Source organism: Drosophila subpulchrella, chromosome 2R, assembly GCF_014743375.2.
Source record: "Drosophila subpulchrella strain 33 F10 #4 breed RU33 chromosome 2R, RU_Dsub_v1.1 Primary Assembly, whole genome shotgun sequence".
NCBI classification, from domain to species: Eukaryota; Metazoa; Arthropoda; class Insecta; order Diptera; family Drosophilidae; genus Drosophila; species Drosophila subpulchrella.
In genome coordinates this window covers 10,131,077-10,153,816 of record NC_050611.1, presented here as the reverse complement: position 1 = coordinate 10,153,816, position 22,740 = coordinate 10,131,077, and the positions used below count along the sequence as shown (strand labels likewise).

Below are 22,740 nucleotides of genomic sequence, written 5' to 3'. Positions count from 1 at the left end.
AAATGACATTAATATGTTTTCCATAGTACATAATACATAATTCTAATGATAATGTAATAACTACATTTAGGCTAGGTTTAATTGCAATTAACTAGCCAGAGTCTGGCGGAAGCAAATTTGATTTATTAAGCGTTGTAGTTTGGTCATTTAATTGCTGAAGATTGTGTGCGGAGCTTACCTGAAAGGGATTTAAAGTTTAAAGAAACGATTACAAAACAAATTAAGGTGAATTTCCAAAACTTACTGGGCTAATTGGTGTTATAACAATGGCGGTGCGCGTGGCACACTGCAGCAGGGCTGTGTCCTCGGTGGACTCATCACAGTCGCCATCGGCATCCGCGTCCACGTCCACTTCCACCCCAATATCACTGTCGATCTCCCAGGAGGGGAAATGATCCAATTCGCCCTCACAGTTCAGATCCTCCTCCTCGAAGTCCTCGTACTCATCGATTAGTATAACTAAATGGGAGATTTGTAAAGTTTATTCAAGCTCTCTTCTTTTTGTTGAACAAAGAGTTGTTGTAAAACAGAAAATTATAAGTGTACTAATAAAAGAAAAACAATTATAAGGATAGGTTTAACTTTTTTTTTTGAGTAATAAGAGTAAAAGATTAAAAAAAATAATAATAAAACCAATTTCTAAAGAATAGCCATATGAAATCCTTTTAAGTATTTATTCATGTTATTTTTTGTTCGGCAAGCAATTTGCTAATTTTACTAGTAATCCAAGTTAAATAATAAATTCTAGGAAAACAATAGTTAACTAATTTTTAATTACTTGAACTATCTGGCGGCGTTGGCTTAGCACTGCTGTCCAGGGACTCGGCTCCCTCATCGGGTATGTTGATCCGCTGCTCCTGCTTGCTATACGGCTCCGATGTGGATCTATGTAGGCTGAGATTGAAGATGTTAATACATATAAGTATTATAATATATAAAGATCGATATTCACCTTAACGTTACGCGTTTTTTGGTTCTATTCTCTAATTCAGTCATAAAAACATCATTGTGCTGCTGCTTCTCAGACCCCAGCTGATATGAGTTGAGCACGGAAGACTGAAAATATAGTTAATATTTAAGATCACTTAGATGTTATTGCTTATAAATACTATTATATTACCTTTGTATTGGTCGCTGTATGCTGCATGTGCGGCGGCAAGGGGGTTTGTGTGGCGATCGCATCGGTTGTCGTCGTCAGCGTTTGCGTGGATGTCAGGGATCGCAGCTCGGAGCCATCTGTGGCCGAGGCATTCAGCAAGGGTGTGGTGGTCACCTGCTCCGGATGCACACTGAGTGCCGCGGTCCGTTTCCACACATCGATCATCGCCAGGTTGTGGGCGTGGTGCAGGGGTTTGTGGCTAGGACTAATGGAATGTATTTTGGGCTTGGCTGGCAGCGGAAGAGCCAGGAATCTATCACGATCCTCCATGTACGCCTTGATCAGCACGTCCAGCTTCTCTTCGATATCAGCCACCTATTGGGGGTTATGGGAAGGGTATTATATGATATTAGAATTATTTTTTATCAGATGTTGCTCACCTGCCGCTCGACTTTAACCACGCGGGAGGCTAAGCTTATTTTGGATGCATAGACATCCTTGGCCTTGGAGCCTTGTTTGCCCAGGATTTGATCCAAGCTGTGGGTTAGTTTTGGGTTAGTTAATACAGGTTAATCAAGGGGATATTGTTGTCTAACTCTCACCGCAAATGTAGCATTTTAACGCGACCCAACAAGTCCACGTGTCCTTAAATAAAAGAGTTTTTTACTTAGATATGGCAAAGAAAAAGGAGAAGATTAATGTTTTAATAACTCTGTTAACTATCGTATCACAACCTATGGAAACCATAATATAACTTAACTAATTTCTCAACATTGCTTTAATGATAGAGTTTTAATAAAAAAATTTTAATAAGTTTGTAGAATGATCCTTTGGGATTTATTTGTATTAGGGTTATATATAGGAATACCTATAATATTATTTCTAATCAGAACTTACCGGCTGCATACTGCTCCATGACATCCTTAACGTCGTAGGGTTTCAAGGCCTCCTTGAATTTCCTTCGCGCCACAAAGTACTTGAGCTGTTGGTTAGACAAGTGCCCGAGTTTTAGATAAAATCCTCAGTAATTCAGGGTATCCCCGGGGTCTGGAGCCTCACCTTGCGTATAAACCTGATGGCGGTTTTGTGCCGGTTGGTTAGCTGCGTGCAGCGCGGCTCGTCCTCCTCATCTGCGGGCAATTTGTGAATCAGAGAGATTGACTTTTGCGTTAGGTTTGGGTTGCTAGCTTCGCTTGTTGGTTATTGGTTTGGTTTTTTTTTGGTTTTTTTTTTTTGGATATGGTTAATCAAGTCAACGTCAACGCAAATATACAACAACACATACAAAAGTACCGTTACACACATATATGGAACAATTAGTAAATACACATGGATTATCATTAATATATATAGAGATAGAGAGCTTAGTTAGTTAGTAAGTTAGATAGTAAATGCGAGGCCGAAGGATCCTCCAGCCCAGATACTGAAGCAAGCGTTGTGGTGTGAGGTGTCGCAGTGTGATGGAAGGGGGGGGGGGAGGGTCTGGATACCAGGTCAGGTGGGTCAAGGTGGTAACAAATACCTACATCAACTACAAATCAAAGGGGGAGATACTCTATTGGTGGTAGACAGCATGCAACCCTAGCGCAGGCGGAGGAGATACTTTTCGAGATACTTTCGGAGATACGTTTCTCTGGTTAGCACGCACTTGCCACTTCGATCGTCGGATTTGGGTTGCTGAATCCGGTCTCCAGAAAGTGCGATGCAGCCGCAAAAAAGCGACCTGTCCGTCCACTGCCCGGACTGGGATTCGGACTGGAAGTGGGACTCCCACTGCCCTCTTTAAGGGGCAGCGGCAAGGTGTTGCTCCGCTGGCAAGTATCTTTGTGGACCTCTTCCTCCTCCCGGCCAGCCTCCAGATCCCGATCGTCGGCCGGAGCCACCCGTGGATTGCGCAGCGAAAGCGTCGAGCCCAAGAAGTTGCCATGCAGAAAACCGTAGAGCACCACCGGAATGGTGAGGTTTCTCCAGGAACCACTCGCAGCCTTGGCCTGCTCCTCAGCCTGATCCCCATCCCCATTCCGATCCTGATCCCGATCCCGATCCCGATCAGGAAACTGGGCCAGGGAGCCGGCACTCGAGCTCAGCTGGCAGTTGGCCAGCGACGCAGGCTGGCTGGCTAAGTTAGGTTAAGATTTCTGGATTATAGGACCCATTGGGACGGGGGGAGTAGTAGTCGTGTTAGGCAACCAACCAACCAACAAACAACATCAATTCAAAGTTCAATCAATCTTATCTCTGGGATGCATTGGATTCACAACATTGACACAACCACAACACTCAAATACAATAATAGTGTGATATAACAATCGTTTTATCTTTGGTTTTTTTTTTTTTTGGATAATCGTATTGTAGGACCTGGGGGAGAGGACCTTGTAGACTTACCGTCTGAATTTTTAATATTTTTTAAGCAAGTGGTTTCAGCAACTGAATCTTCGCTGAAACTTGGATTCATGGATTTGCCGTTTTGTACTACCTCTGCAAAATTTCAAATCAAACGTTAAACTCGACAATCAAAACTCCACTCATTGCGAATCGGAACAGCGTTTCTGTAATTGTAACTGGAATCGGAATTTTGCCAATATATATCTGCGATTCGAGAGACACGGTACGGTACACTCTATATATGGGTCGTACAATATTGGACCATTTAACACGATTGCGAGAACAAATCAAAAGTAATGCGCCACAGTGAGAAATCAAAACATCCAACTTCTAGGAACAACAACGAAAACTTAATTCTTTAAGTGGTTAATTGTTTTTTTTTTAGATTAGTTTAGTTATTGCATTTGTTTGTTGGTAAATTTAAGAAAGACTTCGGTCTTGATGGGAATTTATTTTGTATGGGTTAATGATTGTTTATGGCCTACAACGAATTTTATATTAAAATTGGATTTACCCTATCGAATCGAATATTCAATTTAATTTATTTATAGGAAGCCAGATGGCCTATCTAAATTAAATTAAATTAACATTTTTAGTAACTTGTAATTATTATTAAAATTGAAATATTATTATTATAACTTTTTTTTTTGTATTTGTTGTTTTACTTTAAATATTAGTAGAACATTTGTCAATTTTTTTGATAATGTTATAAAAACAATATCTTTTCAAACAACGAACAGCAAAAACTTAATCTCTTATTAATGGTTGCCAAAAAAATAATTTAATTGCTTCATTCGAAAACATTTTTAATAGACTTGCAGACAAAACAGGACTGTAATATTTCAATTATTATCGCATATAAACTGACTAGAATGCTTTATTGTTTGATTAATGAGTAGTTTATTGACAATTTATTTAAGTGGAATTTATTGCAGAACGCTGCATGCATAACAAAACAAAACGGAGGAAAGCATATTTTCTTGAAATAAAACTGGCCTTAGATAACATTTTTAAGGTTCGGTCAAGCCAAATGTTTTTAAATTTAACACGTGATATATTTCCAAGTCATCTTTCTTATAAGTGACGATTGTTTTGTTGTAAAATTTTTGGAACTGTGTAAATAGCCAAAGAAATCTTGAGTTTTCTGCTATTATTTGTTCAACAATAAAGTTTGAAAGAACAACATGCTTGGGCCGAACAGTGCGTTTCGTTACTTTAAGGACAAGTTGGGCTTTTACTTTCAGAAATAGATATTTTTATGTTTTTTAAGGGTTCTTTTGGGATAACTTTAAACATTTATAGTTTTAATTACTTTTGTAATAAAATAAAAATATAATTAGAGTGTGTTTTTTATAAAATATGAACAAGTTTGCAGAAGTTTTGCACAAAAAATGTGATTGTGGGACATTGTAAATTAAAAAAAAATCTTTTTACGATTTAAACTTTAAGAAAAATCGATGTTTCTGATATGTCATGTGAAATGTTAGAAGTTTTTCAAAAACCCCGCCTTACAGCCTCGAAACGCACTTTTGTATCCTCGAAAGCTGTGTGTGTGTCTGTGCATGTGGGCTGTGTGCAAACAGAAATTCGCAATGGAATGGAAATGGGAAACATAAACGGAAATCGGAAGGATCCGCCCAGGGTGGCCCACCAACTTACCCAGATTCTCCACGGACGCATTGATGTCCCGGATGGTGCGGGTGTACCTCGTGGAGGCCCTCGACGAGCCCGGCGGCTTGGACACTCCGCCGCCGTCACCTCCGCCCGGAGTCTGGATCGTCTGGCTCTTGTGCCGCCGGATGGTGGGCAGCCGGGCCACGAAGGATGTGTTGTGCTTAAAGCTGGAGGACGCCCGTCTGCATCGGAGGGGGTGGATAGAAAAGGGTCTTTCAGTCAACACTCAAATATTAACACTTATCAGATAGTTGTATTTATAGTACGGAGATAGGTTATCTGGCAAATATTTGGTTAACAGGATACGACTGTGGTTCAAAGTTAAGGTGTAGGTGTGTAGCCGTGTGTGTGTTTTGGTGTAATTGCGCGTACATACATACATACATAGAGGGGTGAGGGTAATAATATTTAAGATTGGCATTTTGGTGCTGAGGCAAAAACATTTAATATTAATTCCAACAGTTACAAGAGAGAAATGAAGTGCTAAGGAGTCGATGAATTTCCGACTACTTTCCAGTAATTCAAAGTAAAAGCATCGCTTAGTATATCTCTGATAAGCTATCTCCTGTTTCTCTACAAATATTGCCATATTTCATCTGAGTGTTTACTATGATTCACCTTTTAAATACTGTTTCTATTGTATTTGTCTTTGGAACTAATATTTGAACATTAGTTTGTAAGGCAAACGGAATTTCTAAATAACATGTTGCACATACATAGAAGACTATTTAAAATTATTAACTTTCCTTAAAATTATACTATTCGAAATATATAAGGATAATATGATATATGCGTATTACAATTGTTTGAATATTTATGAATATGTTACTTAAATAAGATTCATTATATAGGTATCATTCAATTTTATAATATTATACATTTTCATACCATCGGACTGGACTGTATCTTTACATTCTTAGAACGATGCTTTGATCTTTGAAATGCGGGGCTGTGGGATAAGAGAGGTCGTGGTGCCAGGGTCAAAAATCGTAAAAGTTCAGGGAAGGAGTGAGTGGGTGGATAGAGTCTTTATTTGGCATGGTTTTAGGGGGTAAAGGAGCGAAAGAGAGAAAGAATCGAATAAAAAGCTTTTCACTCATTTGGCTTCATTGAACTCACGTGTTAATTATAGATTATACACACATTTATATGCATTTTTATGGAGTTTTTTGGGCGCGGGGCAGCAGAACACACAAAATGAGAATCAATTCGTATCACATTGATTAATCGTACTTCGGTCATTGGGAAAAGTTTCAAAAATTTAGCAAAGAATTCTTTCGAATGCAGCGAAAGACAGAGATGGAAAGACGAGGCGACAGAGCGAGAGCGACAGAAAGATAGAGAGATAGATAGAGACTGGTGCTGATGGTAAAAAAGCTGCGAATTAACTTGATTCGATTTAGATTTTAGATGTGGGAGGCCATGTCTACGGATGTGGGTGCTTTTAGGGGGCTGAGGAGCACCGCCCGTACAGAATGATTGGCAGATTGCTTTGAGTCTTGCTTGGCTTGATATTGATTGCTTTTTGTTATGGTTATCAAGTTTTACCTATATTCAGTTATGTTTTTTAATAATCGCTCCCAGTTTTCAGAACTGAAAATGTTTACAAAAATTATATTATCTATGGGAATAAGTAAATTATATAGAACTTAAGTGATTAATCGGGTGGAGAGAAAAAAGACGGATAGAGAGACAGTCGGGTGGGTATAGTTGATTGGGCTACACTCTAGATATATGCTGAATACTTCTAGTTCTACCTATGCTGAGTGTTTCAGGTTGATCAGTGTTCTTGTTTTGTACACATGTTAATGGGTTTTCAAAATTTCCAGCTTCATGTCCTGAGCTGTAGCCTGGCCGTTTACCGAATTCAGCGCCTTTCTATGCGCTTCTCACAATTTCTAGCTGGCCAGCTCATAGACACACCTTTAAGTTTTTTCTTTGGTTATGCACACCAATGCAGATTGTGTTCGTGTAAGTGAGTGTGCGAGAGTTTGGGACTGTGTAAGTGTTTTTCGTTTCTGTACAAAAGTCGTTGAGCTTCTCCTCTGCAAAATATCCCCAAAAGAGACTTCAGTTTCATACAGATGTTCCGCCCCACAAAGGTTCAGTCGAAATTGATTCAATACTTACGAAGCCGGCGGACTGGGCAGGGCAACCCGGTGGATATTCCACGTGGCCACCGACACGGAATGCTCGTCGGCCGCATAGCATCGCCACACGGCTTGGATTAGAGTGGCCGCCGGCTGGCGACGCCGGATCATGTGCTTCTGTCGCTGCTGCTGCTGCACTTTCAGAGCAAATCCACTTCCAAGGATGCCCTAGAATGAGGTACGATTTGAAAATAAAGTGATTGAAATTTCATATCATAAATATCCAACACTATCATTATGTTAAAAAAAGCTAGAGTACATAAAGGTAGTACCGTTATTATTATATCAAACTACAATTTGTTAAGATACTTTGTAAAGTACACAAGTAAATGATTTTTGATAGTACATATATAAAATGACTTACCGCAGGAAGAGCGAAGAAGGAGATTCCCAGAAGAGCACAGCAGGAGGCAATTAACTTGCCCTGCCAGGTGATGGGCACCATATCTCCATAGCCCACTGTGCAGAGCGTTATCTGGAACAGCGAATAGTCTGCTTATAATCAAAATATTTACTAGAGATTGTAACAACTTACCACTCCCCACCAGAGGGCCTGGGCGAAATTGCTAAACTTGTCATTTACGTCCTTCTCCCACATGTAGACCAGGAATGATGCAAAGATTAGACCTAAGAACCCTATGTACATGGTTGTTATCAGCTCCTGCATGAAGATATAACAACAAATATATATAAGTGGTCTTTATAACACAAGTTGTTTTTCATGTTAAATTTATTAAAGCACTTATAAAGTGTATTTATTTGATGATTAAATCGCCCTTGATATTACTATCTATTTATTATCTTTATTACTATTATCAATTTCAACGTTAGAACATTTGAAGCCCTTATATATTGTCTTAAAAGTGCTTGACATAGAAGTTTAGTTATACGCATTGTTTTTTTTTAACCTATTATAAGGCATTAGGACTTGTTAGATAAATGTCTAGCTAACCCACCTGTCTATGTGCGTATACAACCGATCCGAGCAACTTCCAGGTGCCGCCCCGTCGATCCATGCGCACCATCCGAAGAATCTGAAAGAACCGGAGGCCACGTAAAGCACTCGTGGCGAACACCTGGCCCGAGGTGCCCATCCCTAATACTACAATTGAGGCTAAAATGGTGACGATATCTGAAACATGGAAATCCATTTTAGTTTTATAAGACTCCTGTGTTGTAAAGTTAGCCCACCTATAATACAGAATGGTCGCTTCACGAACTTCATCCGACCCAGGCATCCCTGGTATCGCGATCGGCAGCCCGATGACCACAGTCGAGCTCCGAATTCCATCGTGAACCAGATGACCACCAGGATCTCCATGCGGAACAGGATGTAGACGGCGTCGTCTTCGTACTCCTTGATGGTGGAAAACACACTGAGCGCCAGGCAGGTGAACACCATCAGAAATCTTAACGGAGACAGGGAGAATTTAAATTTAATTTTAAAACCTATAAGGTATATTTAGAAAATATTATTTTTAGAAAAAAGCTGAAGAACTTCGAGTTTATATGAGTTACATGTATTTTTAACAAAACTTCAAAATAAATTTAATCTTTAACAACATTTTTTCTATGTTGAAAAACGAACTTATTATTTTAGTGCAAAACTGTTGTATCTTTAAAATAAAATTGAAATGTAATAAAATATTTTAAAGCATTTTCGAAGTGTCAATTCAATTTTTTTTTGTATATTTTGTTTATTATGGAGGAACCTTGTTTATATTTTAGCTTTTACTATAAAATAATGTGAAAGTTGTGGGGAAAATATAATACGGAGCGAAATAACTCAATAATAATACGACATTTCATCAAAACAAGTATCTTCTTATCACTTTTAGTTGCACTTATAAAAGTTCCGAGAAAGATCAAGTGGTATACATATTAAAAATGGTATCTGGAGTGTACTTACACCATCACATGGTAGAAGATGGCGTGCAGGCCGCGGGGCCGCTCCAGGAAGTTGTAGAGGCGACTCTGGAGGCGCCGGTAGCGAACATCGCGGCGGGTGCCGCGGTTGTAGTTCAGCGGCTTTCCTAGGAGTGACATTCGCGGTTGCAGGATTCGTTCCGAGTTCGGCCTGCCCGGTCTACATTTCCTGTAATCGAAAAAGATCCTCTTAGTTTTTATTTTTATTGATTTGAAATAGAACCTAAGCTGTTATTATGGTTTCTAGTGTACCCCTTGTACCCCCTTATGTCGTAGAAGGCATATATATCGTTGTCCGGATCCATTGTGATCTCATTCCACCCGTATGCGTTCTCGGTAAATCTCGGCTAATATTTTTTTGACACTTTGGACACGTCTGGCTCGAACGACGATTGAACCGCAACTCGATCGATGGCTGAGCTTCGGCCGGTTAAAAAACCTTCCCTAACAACTAGACTTTCAAAACCCCATGTGTAAATTTTATTAATTATCTACATAAACAGTTTTTTCGTTCCACACACCTTGCATTTTTACGATAGCCCAAGTCTGCGTAGACCTCTATTTGATTTTATTTTAATATATACCCTATATACCCAAGTATATTGCACCTCGTCATCAACAAAGTGCCATAAAATTTCGCGTATTTTAGCGACGTTTTCGTTTTGGTTCTCCTCCGTTGTGGGCGGGTCAGGTTCGCTTTAGTCACGATCTCCCGACTTTGTCTTTGCCCAACGTGCTGCCAAACGATCGTACGTCATTAACATTAGGCACTTGCCATACCCATACCCCACAAACAACCCAAATATGGGTGAGTTTTGGCAATTAGTTCGGGTGTGCTGGAAAATTACCAGCTCAAGGGAGAGTTCCATTGAATATTGATATTGGAGTCCAGAATTCCTTCAAAGAATAAAAAATAATATTACCGGAACAAAAAAAAACATAGGATCGCATATTAAGAACAATATTTCTTAGATCGTAAGGTAAAAAACATTTCCCCTTTTTCAATTTTCAGAAGGAATTTTTATACCCGTTACTCGTAGAGTAAAAGGGTATACTAGATTCGTCGGAAAGTATGTAACAGGCAGAAGGAAGCGTTTCCGACCCCATAAAGTATATATATTCTTGATCAGGATCACTAGCCGAGTCGATCTAGCCATGTCCGTCTGTCCGTCTGTCCGTCTGTCCGTCTGTCCGTCTGTCCGTCTGTCCGTCTGTCTGTCTGTCCGGATGAACGCTGAGATCTTGGAAACTATGAGAGCTAGGCTATTGAGATTTGGCGAGCAGATTCCTGAGCTTCTTACGCAGCGCAAGTTTGTTTCAGTAGAGTGCCACGCCCACTCTAACGCCCACAAACCGCCCAAAACTGTGGCTTCTACAGTTTTGATGCTAGAGTAAAAATTTAAACTGAAATGTATTGTTCTTATCAATACCTATCGATTGACCCAAAAAAAAGTTTGCCACGCCCACTTTAACGCCCACAAACCGCCCACAAACTTCAAAAAATCGTAAATATGAACGCGGATATCTCGGAAACTATCAAAGATAGAGTATTGGGATTTCAGATTTAGATTCCGTAGCCTTGTACGCAGCGCAAGTTTGTTATGCGAATATGCCACGCCCACTCTAACGCCCACAAACCGCCCAAGCCTGTGGCGCCCACAATTTTTATGCTAGATTAAAAATTTTAACTGAAATGTATTGGTCTCGTCAATGCCTATCGATTGATCCAAAAAAAAATTGGCCACGCCTACCCTAACGCCCACAATGCTTAAATCTGTCTTCGGCCGGTAGGTGGCGCATTTAAATCTCGCTTTGCTGCTTGCATATCTCCATTTCCCTTTAGTCCCTTTAGCTGAGTAACGGGTATCTGATAGTCGAGGTACTCGACTATAGCGTTCTTCCTTGTTTTATAGTTAGTTGTTCAAATCTTGATTATTAAAAGAATGTTTATAAATGCTCATGGCGGAACTACACTCAGGGAAAAACACCGTGCTAAAAACAAGTACAAACAGCCTTGATTTAAGTAAAATTGCATGCTTAACATTTAAGAACGTTCGTGCTCAAAAAATTCTCATATTAAGCACATTTTGGAGTTTTTATGTCTGCCAACTCTAATAATTCCCAACTGTTTATTCTGAAAGTACTCAGTATATAAGGCGCATAAATTAGGTAGTGTTAATGCCCGTGAGCGGCAAGTCGTAAGTAAACTTAAAATAATAATATTATTTATATATATCTCGTTTATTTCGTTTCAGTTTCCAATACTTATTTCTCTTACTAGCATAAAATAAAAACTCATTTTAGTTTCATAATATTTATATATTGATTTAAGAATTATTCGTCCTTAAATCATGCCTGCAAATTTCTTACTTTATTATTAAATCGTTCTTGTTTTTAGTCCAAATATGACTTGATTTAAGAATTATTCATACTTGATTGAAGACCGAAAGGTTCTTAAATCTAGTATTTTCGGTCTTGAAAATTCGTGCTCAAAAGTAGTATTTTGTTCTCGCGTTCTGTGTTTTCCATGCTTGGCGAAGTTTTGACACCGAAAATACTAGGTTCAAGCACGAAATACTTGATTTTTTTTCTGAGTGTACCAATATTTTTAGCATAGACAAACTATAACAAAAAGGAAGATACACATTTTATTATTTTATTGGAAACGCTTATTTAACGCTTCTTTCAAATTGTTATTCTTAAGTAAATATTTCAAGTTTTCTCTGTCTGAGAAAACATAGATCTTATAACAAGGAAATCCCAATAAATAGCTTTTGTTATCCATATTGATGCATTTGAAATGCTATTTACTAACAAAACAAAGAAAGACTAGACAAGGAAAGATTTATATTGGCTCATCTTCAATTTACTTTATAAATCAATGCAAATTTGATATGAATCAGCTAAAAACACAACTACCGATGATAGACACGCTAATTGTTGTGATTTCTCTAACCAGAACGTGTAGATTCCTCTACAAATGAACTACATACATTTTATACTCATGTGCGTATAAATATAGCTACAGTGTGGTTTTAAAATTTTTATTTTTATTTCCCTTTATTATAACTCATTTATAATAACCTAATAAAGTAATACTTATCTAGACAAATTTAAAGAGATAATATTTCCTGCGAATTCACTCCCAAAAATATGATGAAAATATATTTAAAAAAATACTTTTAATTATCATTTATGGTCCATTCTATAACCCCAAATAAACAATACAGTTATAATGTCTTAAATACTTCATGTTTAAAATTTAATCTTAAATAAATTTATGTAAAAGAATAAGAGTATATTTAATTTAATTGTATATTACAATAATATTTATTATTAATATTCACCTTTTGAAAATACTAACAAGATTTTTGAAAACATATTAGTAGATAATTTTAAGAATTCTGGATACTTATAAATAATTTTTTAAATGGCCGAAGTACTCGAGCCCTGCTCATTTCTATGCTAAATGGACATATAACCATCATCGATTGTTATTACTCTGCTAATTTTATGTGGGAAGCTGGAGAGCCAGTTCTCAGGTTTCTTTTTTCAGGAAACTTTTCAAAGCTTCACCGAGATAATTGTGCTGAAGTCGTTATCGACATATAGATCGCGAAAGCTCCACGCTATCCACGATCCATGGAAATGCGCTTGTGTTGCGTTGTTTTGATTCCGCTCCATGACTCATATCTTATCTTCCAGCGATCCCCAACGGAAAGTGCTGCCCATCACCATAAAACGAAGATAGTCGGTAAATTTTAAAATTGTTTAATGCATTCTTGCTTGTTTTTTTTTGTATTCTTTTGTATTGTATTTTGTATTTTATAGTTTTGTATTTTATAGTTTTGTATTTTTGTGTGTGTGTGGCTTAGGTTAGGCAGTAATTAAAATATACGATGTGGGTGCGCAATAATGTTCGCTTGGCCGTTTCTCAAGAACGTATTTACAAAGTGGTTGGCTGGGGAGAACAGAACAGCATTAACAGTAGCAGTAGAGTACGTTAAGTATAGATGAATCGCGTACAAGATCACAAATTGTAGCACCAGGCGGGGGCAATGCTAATCCTCTCCAGCTTCGGGAAGGATTACGGGGGGCCCTTAACCCGCCTCACTTCTTGGCATCGATGATGATCTCGTCGCCCGACTGGATGTTATAGCTGTACAACTGCTTGTTGGGGAACCTCATCTCCTCGGGCCCGAACTCCTTGTAGTCCTGATCCAGATAGTAGAGCCGCATCTTATTAGGCGCCAGGCTAACTAGTTTCTCCAGCTTCACCTTCAGATCGTTGACGGTCAGATATATGTCCACGAACCGACTCTCACTGACATCGTTGTACGTGAACAGGACCTTGACCCGCTTGTCCGGCTTCAGGCTCACATTCACCAGGGGATCCAGCTTGCCATGGATGCGCTGGAGCTCCTCGTACCGCTCGGGTCTCTCATCCTCCGGCTTGTCCATATAGTAACGCACAAAGGCCCTCTCGGAATCCACCCGCTCATCGCTGCTGATCTTGCCCCCGCCATTGAGCATCTCCACATTGGGCAGTCGGGCTATGAGCAGCTGCCTCCTCTCGTGCTCCGTGCACTCCAGACTCTCCCACAGGGGCCAGTGTTTCACGCGGAGATTACGTAGCTGTCCAAACTTGGCCAACTGATCAATGGCCGTCCAGCTGTCCAGTTGGGCGGAACTGAGATTCAGTAGCCTCAGACTGGGGAAGTACTTGTGGGTCTCGCCGCCGCTCTCCTCGGCCTGCAGCGTTCGTATGGGACAATCGGCCAGGACCAGGGCCTCCAGATTGGGAAACAACCGGCCCAGCCGACAGATCTCCTGCCAATGCTCGACGGGATTGCCGGTGAAGTGCAGGGTCTTGAGGGCGGGATGGGCCTTGGTTATACGCCGCTCCGTCTCCTCGGGCGTTTCCTCCTGCTGCAGTCGCTGTTCCGCCTCCTCGGCATCGATCAGCACCTGCCTGTAGTTGTTCAGGCTGAGATGCAGTTCCTGCAGCACGGGCAGGTGCTTCAGCAGTGTGTCCACACAGGCCCAGTCCAGGTAGGTGCCATTCAGCACCAGGCTCTTGAGATTAATCGTCGGGGCCGTGGGCAAGGTGCTAATCGGACTGGCCAGCTGGTTCTTGCTCAGGTTGAGGAACTCGATGCGCGGCATGTGCTCCAGAATGCTGAAGACCTCCGACCAGTCGCTCAGCTTGTTCTGGGCCAGATCCAGTTCCCTAACCCGCTGGCACTTCTCCCGGATGCTCTCGAAGTCCCCAGCCGAATCGATGTCGCAGTCATTGAGGACCAACAGTGCTGGCACACTGGTCAGGGGCGATAGCCGGGGTATGAAGATGGAGAACTCCATGCGTCCGCCGCACTTGGTGACCGTAAAGTCATTGGGCAGGTCACTCCGCTTGTGGAGTTCCGGTTGGTGGGCATTCTCGAATTCGCATTCTGCGAAATACTTGCGCTCCAGCGCCTCCAGCAGCGAAGGCATGGCGAAATGCACTTCCCTCGGAGGGGTATAGTTTATATGGGATGTGTGTTTAGATGGGGTTTTTTTCTTTTTTGGTCCCCCCCCTATTGATTTTCCACTTTTCCAAGCTCATACGAATTTTTCCTAGCCCGTACCGTTCTGTGTGCTGGCTATGATGCAATTTTTCAGTTTTGCGCAGTTGCAGTCTTCATTGATTTTAAACAAATTATTGCGCACGTTTCGTTGTATTTGTTTTCTACTGTTAATTATTGCGCACTAATTCGAGTCTCTTTTTTTTGTTGATTTCGAAGTGCTTCAATGTTAAAAACGTTTGTAACAAAGAAACCCAAAGTGCGTTGGTCTGGGCTTGATTTTTTTTTTCGAAACTCTCCTCCAGCTTAGATGCGTTTTCCCTTTGTTGTCGTTTTGTGTGTTGTTGTCGCTGTTAACCTTTGTCGCAGTGGCCAGCTTTTCCGCTTTTCTGGTTTTCTGCTTTTCCACAACGCTCTCTGTCCGCTCGCAGTGCCACCAAACGCTCAACTAACCACCGAGAACCGCGAAAACTCCTCGGCGGTGCAGTGGCTATACGTATATAGTGTATATGGGTGAGTCGTGTGCTCGTGTTCGGATTCGGATTCGGATTCTGGCCTGTTTAGTGCTTTTAGTGTGTAGGTCGCTCGACATGCGCACAGGAGCGGTTCGGCGCTATAAAGGGGTAATCCCACTGAATTTTGGTTCCTGGAGGGGGAGGTTTCACTAACCCACCTGCGATAAGTTCTCGTCTGATGTGCGTCCGAAATCCGATCAGACAAGAACTTATCGTTTAATTTTGACTAAGCCCAGAAAATACTAAAAAAAAACCAACCCTGGGGCGTACTTCTCACGGCCCCCTATTTTAGGGTTTGAAGTCACCCTGCATGAACAATACAAATTACGAACTAAATATTGTGAAATAATAAACAAAAAATGATATCATTAATGATATTAAAGAGAGCTCTCGTAGAAGTTTAAATACAACGCAGAACTCTTTGTTTATTATAAAATATTTTTTATCTTAAAGAAACAAGGGCTTAAGGCATTAAAAACAAATTAGAAGATTGTAGAATTGTAAGTAGTATACAAAGATATATATTGTTCTTGATTTGAGAACATTCGTTTTTAAAAATCGTGTAAGTACATCAATTATATCAATATAAGAACGAAATGGGGAGAAGAGAAAAGTTAAATTGAGTTTATTTAACAACTTTTCATAAAGTTTACTTTTCTAACTGGACTAATAGTTTAGTTGTTGAGATATACAATGTAAATACCACCAATTCGTCTTGATTTAAGCACAATGAAAACATTTTCATCTTCAAAAATTTCGATCTCCTTTTAAGAACATTCTGAACTTAGATTAGAACGTTAGAATTCTCTCTATGTTGTATTTCATAAATCGACTCTTTGTGGGCCCAATTTTGGGCGCTGCGTACGTCCGCCCCCCATGTAAACGATTTGACAGCGACCTTGCCGACAAAAATAAATACGTTGTTTCAATTACGAAATTTTGTTTAAACTAAGACGGCAGAACAAATAATTTGTTTGGCTTGCTCTCGCTTTTTTTTTTTGGGGTTTCTGGCGCAGGCCAGAGCACAAATAGAATGCTGAGCAGATGGGCAGGGGAAATATTAAAAATAAATAAATACATTTACAATGACCTTGTCCCGTGTGCACTTGACAGGTGCCCTAGAAAATACACAAAAAAATTAAATAGAAATAGATAATACATTCTTTTGGCTGTCAAATTGGGCGCCCCAGTTTCACCCGTGGAAAGTGAGTGCGCCTCTGGCGGGCCGTGAGGAAAACCAGTTATAAAGTCAATGGTCATGCCACAGTGGGTACTCGTTACGAGTGACGCACGGCCAATTGTGATGACGAGTGACACTAGCAATTGCGAATGGCATGGGGCAATGCAAATAAATAAATTAAATAGATTGATTTAAATTTTGTGTGACCTTGCAGTTCATAAAGTGCCGTTACATGGGGGGTAGGAATTGCATGTCAAAGGGGTTCCACTTTACAGCTTGAAAGGTGCGCAATAGAAACGCGAGAGATCGGAAAGAGAGAGGGGGGTGAGCAAGGGGAGCAAATTGAGAGGGGTTCAGAGAGCAGGAGAGCAGAGCGCACATTTACAACACACAAAGCTCGCTCTCTCTCTCCCTCTCTCTCTGTATCCCCCACTCAGCTGGGCCTTGTTGTCCCACGAAAACAAAGCAAAAACAAACAAAAGGGGGAGAGTGGAAATCACCACTCACATGTTTGTTTGCATTACGGTGCTTTAACGGACAACAAAAAATTACGCAGCATTTGTGCTGGAGCTTTGCCAGCCACCAGCTGATTGTGTTTTGGGCAGAAAAGCTCCCCCACCCCCAACAGGCTCCCCACCAATTTGGACCCCCCAAAAAGCTTTCGCGCCATGTGCAACACCAATCAACAAACAAAGAGCAAACAGATGGCAGCACTGTGTCCGCTCTTTTTGTGCTTTTCCTTTGTCATTGGGGGGCGTAATGGTTTTAGTTGTTGTTACACCGTCACCATATCGAAGGTTTCGCTATACGGTGAGACCTCGATAAAGAGTGCGACTAAGTTTAAAAAAATGTAAAATTTATTTAACAGCTAAAAACGTTCCGTCTTTAAAGTTTAAACGCTCAGAAGTATTATTACTATTTTAGTTATTAATAATAACTTAATCGCAAGCTCAAAACAATAAAAATATTAAAGCTATTATGCTTTTAAAACTAGGTCACTATATATATTTTTTAAAATTCTGTTTTCACCTTTTTATATTTTCTTTTTCAAAATGGGACGACCTTCAGAAAGAATGAAGATGGATCTATCTGGAAAAAGTTGATTTGTTATGCTGTATATTTGCCTTTTATTTGTTTATATTATGCTCAAAATATTTTGTTTGATTACTTTTTAAGAGCTTCAATATAGAAGATACATCCTGTGGATGTGTACAGAACCAAAATAAAGAGATATCTCCGCTCATTTGAAAATCCGATTTTTAGATTAAAAATAATGCTCATAAGCTTGTTTGTGCTAGTAAATAAACATTTTTTTACTTAAGGGAAATAAAAGCCAATCACTTTAAGAATTGGATTTTAAGATATATTGCTTTAAAAATAGTTTTCACAACTTTGTGTGAGCAAGTAAATTCAAGTTTACTGAAGTGGAAGTACTATTATTCCAAGCTCACTTTAAAAACTCAATTTCAAATTTAAATTAAATTCGCTGGATTTCTCGTTACTGAATTTCAACTGCATTGGCTCTGTTTTTTTTTTCCGCCACCGTTCCGCATGACTGAAGACAATTTGCGAATATTTCACTGTGCAGACGGCCATAAATATGCTTGATAGATAAAAGTGCTTGAACAGAGTACACACATGCAAGCTAATATTCCGGATTGACAGCCGGTTGCAGATTGGTCAATGCCTGAGCTGGGTTCAATCAGGTTCCAGCGATATTTCGCTTTCCATTCTTTGCCTATTGTAGTCGTATGAAAAGCATTTTGGGAACATGAGGAATGGAAAAGTCAAAAATGTTGACAGCTTGAAAAATACCTGTATCATGCAGGGCATACATTTTAAAGTACCTTGAATTTTGCTTAAAATGGGGGCATTATAAATCAAATAAAATGGATTGCTTATTTACTTACAATCAAATGAAGGATATATCACCTTTAGAAAGGTAAATATGTGTACATTAGCATATTTAGGAACTATTAAAATTATAAATAAAATCAAACCAATATTTTGTCAGCAATTGGAAATACTTAGAGTACCTTCTATAATAATAAAAACAATTATCTTGCTAAGATTTATAAATACAAAACTGCAATCTTCTTAAATTCCTATTAAAATTTCCCAAGAGGTATAAAGAGTTTCTCAAACACACTTTGTCATCAAAAAGCATTAAAAGCCACGTAGGGAAGTGAACATTCACTGACCATTCCTATACCATTCTCTTTATGGGGCTCTTAACCCCAGAAGTCAATCACTTAAGTAGGCCTGAACCTGGCCATATAGCCAAGATGAGGACTCGTGTGTGTTTGCATCTATCAAGTCATCAATTATGTCGACGACCCACATCGCTCATTAGCTATACGCCACATGCGTTTTTTTTTGTATACATATATACCTAGCCGATTCCAAGCACCCCTAAGTATCTATATTTAACCAAAATCGTTGAGACTTTTGCGCTTAGACTTCTTGGCATTTTCGTTCTGTGCGATAATAGTTGAAAATATAATTTGCTGTTATGGTTTGCCGGCGAAAGTAGACGGGCGAATAAGTCATTTGTCAATAGAATTTTCATTCCATTTGACTTTTCCCCAGTGACCGGTCCATAATTCAGTCCGGTCCTCTGGGCCACAGGTCATTCGGACCATCAACATCGTATATTATATCATGTATCACATATCATGCATCATGTATATCAACCAAATTTATTATTTGCTGATCTATATGCGCATTGATTTGCCTTTATTGGGGCCTTTTTTCATGAAGATGGATGCGTTTGGAGGTAATTAGGAATTCTCTGTTGCTTTGCAGCGGTATAAATATTGCTTTTATGGCCACAGAAAACGCTGGCTTTTGTTTACACATGGGATCGGCGCAAAGGCCTGGTATAATCCAGCCCATTGAATTTTCAAATCGATTGCGTCAATTAATGCAGAAACTAGACGAGAGTTTTTGTGGGTGGGTCGTAAAGTTTCTAAAAATTGTGCTGGTGTCTGCGACGTTTAACGACTTTAAAGCGAATGGCACACACAACCTCAGAAATGGCAGCGTAAACAATGATATGAAATGGCACAATTTTCCCTGGGCAGCATCTTTATTTCTCATCTCCTTTGTCTCTCTTGAAGTCTAGACGGTTTTTTGAATTATTGCACGATGTTTCCAGTGTCAACAGCATCCACTCTCTGTGGTTCGGAGTAAATGTGTCTCGACGGCGGCTAACCTTGCGTATGAGTAATTTCATTATGATTAGCCGCCATGGGCTGCATTTGAAATGAGGTTTGCGGGACCATCCAATGGTTTTGATATATGAACAGTTGGGAGTCACATAAGAAGACCATAAAATAATGGCTGTCACAATGTATTAATATTTTGACATGCCAACCTATATTTCTTGGCTAAAAGGGTTGGCTTAAAATGTTTCTGTACATCTTTTGATAAGTATGAAAAGTGGGGAGTAGTTGTAGGATATCTTTTTATATAAATCAAATTTAATCACCCATTTAAGCATTTTTTTATTGTAAAACTCATCTTTAAGTTTGCAACTTGTATCATTACCCTAGTTTCAGTTGACTTTAAGAACATAAGATTCCGAGCTATAGTCATTCTGCAAATCTTGATATAATGTTCCAACCTTTGCTGTTCTAAAATGATATGATGACTGTTACTCGTTGACATATTTCTCAGATGACAAAAGCTTGGGTCGTAAATTCTGGAAGGGAGAAGCAAATCAAAGGATAGAAGAAAAAACCATGTTCCCCCGATAAGAGCAAACAAATTACACCGATGACAAGTCAATATACACTTTTTTTACTTTCGATCAGCGATTTTTAATTCCATTTTATCGTTGTGGCTGTTATGCTCTGCTTCTTCACGCCTCGACTAATTTGTTTTGGACCCCGAGAGCGGGGTTACGGGGTGTTGTGGGTTGGGTCCAAAGGGTGCCTGTCAACTAGCAGCGTTAATTTAATATGCGACATTTGCACTTTTCGGTCAGGCACCACCACCGTCCCCAAGACTTTGGTTCATCGGTTACGCTATTGCCGGCGGTGTCATGTTCTGGGAAGTCGAGGACTCGAGAACTGGGGGTTTGGGAATGGGTCTGGGTTTTCCTGGGGAGGTGTCTCTGCGGTTCGACCCTCCAGCGGCAGCAGCAGATTGCGTTGGCAGCGCAAAAGTTCAATTTAAGCAATGCACTTTATGCACTTTCGCTGGTCTACCAGTGGGGGAAATTGTGGGAAAGGGGGAAAGTCAGTCTGGTATATTGCTCATCGTTTGTCATCATGACGATGATGACGATGATGGTTGCCATAGTTGAGCATCACGCATTTTTATGAAATGCAAGCACTCCAAGAGAATCTCTTTTAAGGAGTGGCGGGTGTAATGAAAATCGCTCACTTTTATGAAATATGAATTTTGCGACAGTCAGGGACAACGATAATGAATTTATTATGCAAATGTGGAGTATATTCTGTATGCCTGTAGACTATGTGTAGCTGCAAGGATCCCATACTCCGGATTACATAGTTTTTGCTATTATAACTAGACGACTTTAAATTTAAGAATGTAAATTAATTAACAAAACATTTAAATACCATTTAACTAATTCGATTCAAATGAACATTTGAACATATTTAACTTTTTCCTTGCTCAAATAATCCGATTAAAATTTTACATGCATTAATGGTGGCATTAATATTTAAATGTCCATCCGGTTAGTTATATAATATCTTTTTTATGTAACTTATATTAATTAAATCTATTTAAAGCCATATTACACTTTTTAATGCTCTTTATAAATTCTGTTGCTCAACTGAATGTAAATGAATATTCTGGTTAAATATGTCTGAGAGTGCTTTTTGAGTATTTCTGCTTACAATAATCCCATATTTTTTCTCATTCAGATCATATTTTTGCTTCGCAGAAGGATTTCGCATGCTCGACTGCCCCCATCCACTGCCATTCCATGCTTTTCTCTGTTATCAGCTTAAAGTAACATTTTTATGGCCGTAATACTCGGTTTAGTCACTGAGAGCCAGTCGCACCCTCTTAGCCTTGATAAGGCTTATGCTGGCTGGTTGGCTTCGCCAGAGTTCTTGGGAAAGTTTGCAGATAATGCCAGGGAATGTCTCGTATAACAGTCAACTTGATTAGGCTGAAAATAGCTTAACTGAATCATTTGTTCAATGGGTGGGGGAGAAAATCAACGGCGGGCGGAGAAAGTGGTCTCCAAGAAGGTCACTTTGCACTGCCTTTAAAACCCTTTCTTGGTCCGCAATAGTGGCTCATTACGGGCAATTAGTAGACGTCCTTTGGCAGGCGTGGGCGTGTCTAGTCGGTCAAGCAAACAGAATTATTCATAACCCATAGTTGCACTTAAAAAAAATAACAGAGAATACTGTTGCAAACAGAAAAACTGAAAACAAAGAAAACCTAGCTTCAAGATAAGATATTCAAGAAGATTCTTTCTTAAAATCAAGAGCAAAGTGCTCTTAAATTGATTTTTTGATAATTACTTTTGAGTGCACTGAACAAATTAAAGGAATTTTTTTTTAAATAAACTTCAAATTAAAGTAAATAAAAAAAAATAAAATATAACTTAAGTTGACTGACGACCTAAGCACCTTTTTCTCCAAGTGTATGGGTAGCAAGCGAGTTGTGTTGGTCTCGGTGTGCAATTAATTTGCTGGCAATAATGAAATCTGGGACAAAATGCTTGCAAAAAGGAAAATCGTTGACAGTTGACTTCATGCAGCACTCAGTCCTTACCTCCTCACCAAACCCCCCCCCCCAGATTTTTCCTTTACATTTCTCCATTTTTCTTGTGCATATGGAAAAAGTTTCCTCGTGTTTTATTTTCCTTGGCATTCAATAGTATAATTCCATTCGCCAGGTGTGCGATTCTGAGTCTGTTTGCAGAGACTTTGCCGTGGCCTACATAGCAACCCTGGCAGATGCAGAGTTGCCAAGGTGTTGGCGGTAAATCCAACTCCATCCGCTACAGTCCCATTACATATATGTATCTGCATATCAATCGCCAGCAGGCGCAGACTGATACTGTGTAGTGTAAGGCATTATAGATAATACCCAACTCCCGGCCACCACCCACAGTTCCAGTTTCTTCTCCTGGGCCATGTTTTTAATCAAACTAAAATGCCTGGCAACGTCGAGTGTATATTCTCAACTCCCACTCAACTGAAAAAGGAGCAAGGTAAGGGAAATGATTTCAATGGAATGGGGATTCCCCGGACTCGGG

The 22,740-nt window shown here is 39.6% G+C and overlaps 2 protein-coding genes across 12 annotated transcripts in view; both read right to left on the bottom strand.

Annotated features, from left to right (window-relative positions):
* Positions 1 to 37: 37 nt before the first annotated feature.
* LOC119551621 (potassium voltage-gated channel subfamily KQT member 1) overlaps positions 38 to 22,740 on the bottom strand; it is a 44,161-nt gene continuing 21,458 nt past the window's right edge. The window contains exons 1-19 of one of the 11 annotated variants that reach the window (XM_037861037.1): positions 9,487 to 9,554; positions 9,218 to 9,403; positions 8,500 to 8,717; positions 8,265 to 8,440; positions 7,844 to 7,969; positions 7,673 to 7,783; positions 7,289 to 7,476; positions 6,707 to 6,751; positions 5,144 to 5,340; positions 3,485 to 3,577; positions 2,159 to 2,229; positions 1,997 to 2,081; positions 1,702 to 1,744; positions 1,540 to 1,636; positions 1,121 to 1,474; positions 953 to 1,056; positions 779 to 894; positions 245 to 459; positions 38 to 178 (exon numbers count right to left, since the gene is read on the bottom strand). In XM_037861037.1, the coding sequence (XP_037716965.1) occupies positions 92 to 178; positions 245 to 459; positions 779 to 894; positions 953 to 1,056; positions 1,121 to 1,474; positions 1,540 to 1,636; positions 1,702 to 1,744; positions 1,997 to 2,081; positions 2,159 to 2,229; positions 3,485 to 3,577; positions 5,144 to 5,340; positions 6,707 to 6,751; positions 7,289 to 7,476; positions 7,673 to 7,783; positions 7,844 to 7,969; positions 8,265 to 8,440; positions 8,500 to 8,717; positions 9,218 to 9,403; positions 9,487 to 9,539 (2,565 nt within the window). In that variant the 5' untranslated portion in view covers positions 9,540 to 9,554 and the 3' untranslated portion in view covers positions 38 to 91. Of the gene's footprint in view, positions 179 to 244; positions 460 to 778; positions 895 to 952; positions 1,057 to 1,120; positions 1,475 to 1,539; positions 1,637 to 1,701; positions 1,745 to 1,996; positions 2,082 to 2,158; positions 2,287 to 2,747; positions 3,219 to 3,484; positions 3,578 to 5,143; positions 5,341 to 6,706; positions 6,752 to 7,288; positions 7,477 to 7,672; positions 7,784 to 7,843; positions 7,970 to 8,264; positions 8,441 to 8,499; positions 8,718 to 9,217; positions 9,404 to 9,486; positions 9,555 to 22,740 lie in introns of those variants that run through there. The other 10 variants (XM_037861033.1, XM_037861034.1, XM_037861044.1 and 7 more) reach the window with 10 other exon arrangements.
* On the bottom strand, positions 12,990 to 15,519 carry LOC119551622 (tubulin-specific chaperone cofactor E-like protein). The gene has a single exon (XM_037861045.1). It carries the CDS (start codon positions 14,725 to 14,727, stop codon positions 13,345 to 13,347), a length of 1,383 nt encoding a protein of 460 aa, XP_037716973.1. The 5' UTR covers positions 14,728 to 15,519; the 3' UTR covers positions 12,990 to 13,344.